At 39.9% G+C, this 8,419-nt stretch overlaps 1 protein-coding gene across 1 annotated transcript; it reads left to right on the forward strand.

Moving 5' to 3' along the window:
• Positions 1–1,061: 1,061 nt before the first annotated feature.
• LOC136693803 (uncharacterized) lies at positions 1,062–5,856 on the forward strand. Its single transcript, XM_066666967.1, has 6 exons — positions 1,062–1,096; positions 3,102–3,170; positions 3,882–4,247; positions 4,419–4,460; positions 4,775–4,813; positions 5,574–5,856. Exons 2-6 carry the CDS (start codon positions 3,116–3,118, stop codon positions 5,735–5,737), a joined length of 666 nt encoding a protein of 221 aa, XP_066523064.1. The 5' UTR covers positions 1,062–1,096; positions 3,102–3,115; the 3' UTR covers positions 5,738–5,856.
• Positions 5,857–8,419: the final 2,563 nt, after the last annotated feature.

Genomic DNA, 8,419 nt, shown 5'->3' on the forward strand with positions numbered 1-8,419 from the left:
TTTTGCAACTCAGCAAATGGAAAAAGAAACTGTAATTAGTCTAAGGGGTCAGCACCGGTGTGGAATGGTGTCTTAGTAACAGTTTGGCCGTGCAGTGGAAAAGAGGCCTTTGATATTATTTTTCAATCAACATCAACAACATAAGGTCTCATTTCACCCCCAGTTCATATTTCTGATTTACCTGTGTTTTCAATCGTCATTGCTTTCCAATCTGTTAGATTTATGAAGTTTGAGATTTGAGAGACACTCTCTTAAGGATGTGTTGCTCCAGACTGTGGGTCCCAGTATTATGTCAATAATAAATAGCTGTGAGTTTAATGTTTTTGTTCCATTTTATTTAAAACATGAAATTGTTCAGCCTCTCTTAAAGTACAGTGTGGACCCATGAGTTCTTAACTATTTCAGACCAGTATCTAAGTTACCATCCCTGTGAACTGTTTTGGAAATGTCCTCATCATTCCTATAGCAAAGATTATGTTTTCAAATCTCTTCATGTCATGGCTCCAAACTGAATTTCTGACATTCTTTGCCCACTCTCCACCAGAGTGCTGAGATCATCTGCTTTTTTTTTTATTATTTGTTACTTGTTCTTAGTTGAGTTTTAAATGTGATCATGCCTTTTCTAGGCATGAGATCAGCAGAGAAGGATCTTTCTCTCCTCAGAAGGAATGTTAAAATGTAGATTAAACAATTCCCACAACAAAATCTTATGAGCATTGTACCCACATCCTGTTCTTGCAGTGGACCACACCATGCACAGATGTTCAGTGGTAAGAGTGAACAGGGTGGGAACAAAGTGCAACATGTTCCAGGAATAAACTCCACTGAGTGAAATATGCAGTTTCACACACCATTGGTCGAGGAGCGCAGCCCGTGACTGCGGTGTAGCGCTGCTGATTTGGTACGTTGGTTCTTGTTTTCTGCTTAACACGTGCTTTTAGTTCGACTTCCTATGATTTACTCTTCAGCTCTGGTCCCGCTCCGCTCACGCCCCCCCCCCCCCCCCCCCCCAATAGGAAGAGCCTTATGCGGACAAGCTGTTCTGAGTCACTTTCACTCGAGTCGCTGGTAACATCGTAACTTCACACTGAACTCGGTAAGTTCCAGCTGCTAACACAAGAATCTCTGTTATTGCTTTGTCTTCTTTACTGTGGCGTTTGAATCGATTATGTTTCTGGACACACACAGTGACTCTGGAGCGTGTGACATGTTTCTGAGTACAACTCCACTGTGTTAGATGTGACTTAACTACTTTATTCTGAATTCTCACCGCGGTACAGCAGTGTATATATATATATATATTTCAGTCTAAAAGCTGTGTTTAAATGTAGAAAGCATGATGTAAGCAGTATCTAAATAATAAAGACTTTTTGTAGAGGGTCTTATCACAGGGAAAGTGCAGGACAAACAGAAACCTCTTTCCTATGGAGAGAGATTCGAGACTTAGACTTTACAAATATTTGCAATGTGACTTTAAACAAATGTATTTATTTCCACATAAAATTGTGATATATCTATGAAAACCAAACACATGTGTTTATGAATGGGACTGTATTTGTGAGACACACATTGGGATGTGTTCATTTGTGAACAGTGAAACATATCTGTGACTTAACATTTACACATTTTTAAAGTATTTTGAGACTAATCTCTCTCCATACTTTCCCCTCTTGATGCTGGTGCATGTTTAATAAGAAGCCTCTGGGAATAGGTCTGACTCACCTTCCCTGCTGAAAAAAGACAGCATGACCAGCTCAAGCACGCTGGTCAAGAGAGGGTTAACCAGCTAGCTTACCGGTATAGGGTATGTTTTGAATAAATTGCCAGCTTTCCAACCACCTTGACCATCAAAGACCAGCTGAAAACATCTAAAACCTGCCACCAGCTAAAGTTGGTGTTATGCTGGATTTTTCAGCTGGGTTACCCCTGCGTGGCAAAATGAAACACGTCAGCACTTGGTGTCTATAGTCCCAGAGTGTTGTGAAAAGAACTGCCAACATTGGAAATGGATAAACCGGTTACTGTTTCACTTATTTTAAAAGTTTTGTAAGCATTAATAACAATTATTGTTCATTTTCAGAAAAAAAAACAAATGTAATTCATGAGATAAAGCACCAAATATTGTATTGTTTCAATATTTATATTAATCTAATAACTTACATCAATTATTCATCACAAGATTAAAGCCACTGACATGTGAGTTGATTAATATTGTTTATTCCACTATGTCTCAGTGGGTCAGAGCTGTTAGACCAAGCTACTGTTCGGCAGATGATTCTTAATGTTATGGATGATTAGTGTATTTTCATAGTTTCAGTTCTCAGACGTTTTCAGAAACTATTCAAAATGAAATTTTTATAAATGTCCCTAATTTTTATATAATAAATTATGTTTTCAGGTATAACCCACTTTCCTTTCCTCTGATATAACATGCATTATAATCATCCTCATTCTCAGTGCTGCAGTGACACTGACGTGGTGGTGGTGTGTTAGTGTGTGTTGTGCTGGTGTAGAGTGGATCAGACACAGCAGTGCTGCTGGAGTTTTTAAACCCTGTGTCCACTCTCTGTCCACTCTGTGAGACACTCCTCCCTCGTTGGTCCACCTTGTAGATGTAGAGTCAGAGACAGTAGCTCATCTGTCGCTGCACAGTGTGTGTCGGTCGTCCTCTAGTCCTTCATCAGTGACACAGGACGCTGTCGGCTGGTTGTTTTTGATTGGTGGACTATTCTCTGACCGGCAATGGCACTTTAAAACCTCCAGCAGCACTGCTGTGTCTGATCCACTTGCACCAGCACAACACACACTAACACACCACCACCACGTCAGCGCTGAGAATGATCCACCATCACATCACACCTGCTCTGTGGGGGTCCTGAGCGCTGAAAAACAGGGTACTACACATATGTACTACAATCTGTAATTGTAGAACTACAAAGTTCTCCTGTGTGGTCCGTGGAGCTGATGAAATAGACAATGAATTTAGATACAAGAAGTAGTCATAATGTTATGGCTGGTCTGTGTTTATATTGCATGTTACTTCGTCATATTATTTTTCATTTTAAAAATATGCCAGTGTGGCTTTTCTGACTATTTTTCAGTGACTCATCCATTGATGAACATGAAGAGCTACCTTTGGGTTTTCATCCTGTCACTCATCACATGCACAGGTAAAACAACTAGATCCTATTCTTTATTCCAGGTGATTTTTAAGGCGTTGACAGGTGGTTACTCTGCTGTTCCAGTTAGATACTTTGGAGTTGCTTTGCAGTGGCTATGTATTACACATGAGTGACAGACAGTTGTTTGGCTGTTCTTTGGTGGTTGTTCTCTGTTGGGGTAGTATTCTAGGTGACTGTTCTTTTATTCCAGGTAGTTACAGAGACACCCTCGCATGTGTTTACTGTGATCTTATGTGGTTGCTTTGGGTATTGTGTATTTTTGTTATACCAGAAAGTTTCTAAAATATTGTAGGTGTTTGATAGGGTGATGTTGCTGGGAGATACATGCCAACACACTCGGAGTGGCCTGGAACACTACAGAAATTACATGATATATAACACACTAGGACCCACCTAAAACATCCTTGCTGCACTGTATCCTCCTTTGAAATACCACAGCAAGCACCAAGCAACACCCTGGCAACAAACATGGGCACGATAGCAACTTATTAGCTATATCTTATCAACCACCTGGAACACTATACTGTCATTAACAACCACCTAGGATATCACAGTAACACCCTAGAAACCCTATAAGAAACACCTAGCAACACCCTAGCAACCAAAAAAACCATATCGGTAAGACCTCCTTTGATATTTAGTGACTACCTCACAATCACTTGACTTTTGCTTATGCTTTATATTTTATATTTTACCCAGGTTCTGAACCTACACCACTTCAAATCAACATCACTGCCACAGTGGATTCCTCAGCTGTTCTTCCTTGTGACTGTAGAAATGTGACCAAAGCACAGTCGTCCAGTGAGAGTCCTCATGTGCAGTGGCGCACCAATTCTGAGACAGTGTTTGAGAGACAGGGAGAGGTGGTGTATCAGAGCGAGGGGTACAAAGGTCGTGTGGACGTTCCAGAAGATCAACTGCTGAAGGGGAACTGTTCTCTGGTGATGAAGGACGTTAGAGCTGAGGATGCAGGGGTCTACGAGAGTTACCTGGTGGTGAAACGAAGCAAGAGAGACCTCGCACCTAAACGTGTCTTCCTTCACCGTGTGGAACTCTCCGTTGATGGTGAGGAGATTGGGCATGATTTCTACAGTTAAACAGAGAATGATTCATGATTTCACTGAATGTGATTTAGCTACATAATTCAAGGATCTTGTCATAACAGCTGATTTATTTATACGTCTTACCACAAAGATACAGTAGGACCTCAATGTTTCTGTTAACTCTTTTCCACAGCAAAACAAGAGATCCCAAACAAGCCAAGCAGAGAGTTAGCAAGTGAGTCAACAAATAACCTGTTCATTTCCTTGTTAATATAACTCACCCATTCACTAATATACAGGCCTGTGGACAGTTTCTCACACACACCCAATCACTTGTGCATTCACCCAGTCATTCTTACACTTACAACTGTGGACAATTTCACACATTCACCCAATTATAAAGGTTAATAATTTCAATAAATTTGAGTTAGCTGTTTAAATATTTGAGGCTCTTGTCCTGAAGGCTAATATATTTCTTCTTCCTACTACAATGATACACCTGACCATGAACGAGGAGCTCATTGTTTCTCTTTTCACTGTTTTTCACAGCTCCTGAGATTCCCAACAATGAAAGGAGTGATTCAGGAAGTAAGTCAATACATTACTTATTTATTTAATTGTTAATGTAATTAGGCTACAACAAGGGGATTGTTATATAGGTTAGTGTTAAAGGTAACATTGTTCTTGTACTCATGTATTTACAAACATTTGAGAACATGAGAAACTCTGTAGATTTTTGACTTCTAATTTAATGTAGAGCAGTCTAATGCTTTATTAATTTGTCTGTGTTGGGGAACCAGCTTTCTCTCCATGTTCAATAAAATCTGATTATAAAATGAAGCTACTTTATCACTGACAACATCTGAGATTCACCGTGTGTGCGTGTGTGTGTAATAGCTGCATATTTACTAAGCCATCCAGAACCATCCCCAAATCATCGGGTCAAGGCATGTATAAACTACCCTTGAAAGGGTGCTAGTCCATCACTGAGTACCACACAATCACCCAGTCATTCACTCACTCACACATGTGGACAATTTCACACCCTCACCCAGTCCCTCAGCCACCTGTGGACAATGTTACACCAGCAAAGTGTTCACTCCTTTTAAATCTGGTTTATCATCGAACATCGACTATCAGTTAATGCAGTAAAGGAGTGATACCTGCACAGTTCTCAGACACTACCATGTACAACTCAACAATACCACCTTAAGAGCCTTAACTCTGCAGATCTCTCCCTCATTGTAAAGACAGACAGAGCTGTAGTGTGTACTGAATGTGTTCACTGTTCTCCTACATCTGTATCAAAGAACTGAACATCACTCTTAAATCATCTCTGTTTCTGTAGGTCATACAGGAGTGATCATCACTGCCTTTCTCATCGTCCTCATCCTCCTTTCACTCGGACTCTTGTGGAAATTTAAAGCATGGACCTACTTTGCTAATAATGTCTGTGGAAAATATGCACCGACATCAGTTTCCCACCGGGACTCACCCCCTCAGTTGGACTGATGTGCAAAGCACTCTTCTGCATTTACTATACCCTTAATAATTATGTCATTTTGTGGGATCTTCCAGTGTTGGATTTAGTCACCCAGAGCAGCATCAGGCAGGGGGCAGCACACAATGGTGGGGGTAAAATGTAGAACCGCCACTGGGTTCTTCAGTCAAGACCATTGTTCTATACAGACTTATGAGTGCTTAAAAACTCCAGTTGTAAAGCCTCTTAAAAAAAAATAGAATCATCTCTGATAAGTAACTACAGACCAATTTTAATTTACCGTTCCTTGGCAAAATCATTGAGAAAATAGTTTTCAGGCAAATCACTAGTTTCTTGTCCATAAACAGTAGCCTAGACAAATTCCAGTCTGGGTTCCGGTTTAATCACAGCACTGAGACTGCTCTAATCAAGGTCATTAATGACATCCACTTAAATACACAGGCTGGAAAGGTATCTCTTCCATTACTTCTTGACCTTAGTGCTGCCTGTGATACCATTGACTATAAGATTCTTATAGATGATAAAATAAAATAATATTTTTGAGAAGGTGCCAGTGACTTGTGGTGTCCCCCAGGGCTCTATTCTTGGTCCACTTTTATTTAATTTATATATGCTTCCTCTTGGCCAGATTCTACAGGACTATGGGCTGTCCTATCACAGCTATGCAGATGATACTCAGATTTACACGGCCCTGTCCCCAAACGACTCTGGTCTAGTTGACTCATTAAGCAAGTGCCTTGAACACATCACAAACTGGATGGGACACACCTTTCTGCAGCTGAATAAAGATAAAACTGAGATTATTTTATTTGGGAACAGCAGTGAGACACAGACTGGCTGCGTATCTGGACTCGTTATAAATACGTTCATAAATAAAAGTCCAAAGAAGTCTATTTCTGCGCTTTATTTTATTTATTTATTTATTTATTTTTGGTATATGACCATTGGTCTAATGTAAAGTTATAAGTAATAAGTCGTTATCTGTGAATTAGTTTGAGATGGTTTCATTTTATCTCAGGCGGGTAACTGCGGAATGGGGCAGTTGTTCAGGCCAGGAATCATGATATTACTCAGGCCACACTCTCAGCTACTGTATGAATGGGATTAGTGTGTGTTTTACTTGTGTAAATTTAAGCCAATACAAAATATTCTCTGTAAATGACTATTCATTAATTACCAGCCGGTTCATGTGTTTTATATATTAAATCATCACATTTGTACAGTACATCACTATTTACTGTAACAATGTCTATTAATATGAATCTTTTGCACAGCACTGAGTTACAATACTGTGAAATGTGACCTCCAATAAAATGTTGATTTCATGTCAGAACAGATCTGTTCTTCTACTTTTCTGTGGAGATGTTGTAGGCTTTTTGCTCAGTCCAGAAGTGCACATAGGGTCACTTTTTATTCACTGACACGCAAAGGTTCTACTAATAAATCTGGTGTTTACACAGCATTCACGAATCTGGCTTTTGTGTGTAATGCTGAGGCAGTGGTGTGATTTTTAAAGCTGACTTTTAAAGCTGTCATTTTTTTTTCTGAATTCACTTTTAAGCATATAACTAGGCAGGGTCAGCACTTACCATAACACTATAATGTGTTTTCTAAGTTTAATTTTACTGATTATCCTGCTTTAGTTTTTCTAACACTGTATAAGCTGTAAAACAGTACCAGTACATTCAGTGTATTCACAGATATGTGCCTTCATTTACCTTGGGTTCTTACTATTCCCTTTCTTTGTTGTGGTCTTGTGCATAGAGCTTTTTTAATCCCTTTTACAACCCTGTTTCTGGAAAAATTGAGACATATTTAATATTCAATAGAAACGTATCTGTGATGTAATAAACTGATTTAATATCTGAGGCCTGCAACACACTCCAGAAAGTTAGGAACAGAGGTGTATCTCCTGCTATGTTCCATCACCTTTCTATTTAAATACACAGTGGAAGCATTCTGAGCTAATTTTAGTTCTCAGGAGTATATCAGCATTCCTTAATCTAGGTGAAGCTTAGACGGTTCACCATCTTGCACCAACTCTTTGTTTTAAGTAAAAACATGGACAAATTTGAAGACCCTGAGGTGAACCTCCTCAGACACAGTGAGGATTTGGGCCACTTCTGGCCGAGACGTGGTGCTGCTGACCCACTGCTGAGACTTACTAGGCCACAAAACAGTTCTGACCCACTCTCTAGACACACCCCACCATGGGTTTGTGACCAGAAGGTCAGGGAGTTGAAAAAATGAGATGATGGAGGTGAAGGAATGGTGCTTTGGTGAGAAATAGAGAATGTTTTCTGTGCAAAAGTTAGAGATAATGGGTTACTTTATTTTCACTGAGTACATTTAAGCAATGGGCACCATGAGGTGTATAACTGTAAAAGACCTCTCACATGCACTGACAGCTTTATCTGAGGCTGTTCACACTGACATTACGTTTGTCTTCAGAGATGACTGTGAACACTGGGACCTCAGTCCTCCTCACTGCTGCTGTGCTGTTGTTCACTACATTCACTAGTGAATGGAAAGTCTCTTTCCATAAATCTCCTAATACTTTACATAAAGTGTCAGAAACTCTCATTAATTTTATGAGAGTCTTTGAGAGATATGAGACTGAATCATTCCAGGACGAGGGGTACGAGGGCCGTGTGGACGTTCCTGAAGATGAACTGCTGAAGGGGAACTGTTCT

The sequence above is a fragment of the Hoplias malabaricus genome, chromosome 4 (assembly GCF_029633855.1).
Source record: "Hoplias malabaricus isolate fHopMal1 chromosome 4, fHopMal1.hap1, whole genome shotgun sequence".
In the NCBI taxonomy this organism is placed as follows: Eukaryota; Metazoa; Chordata; class Actinopteri; order Characiformes; family Erythrinidae; genus Hoplias; species Hoplias malabaricus.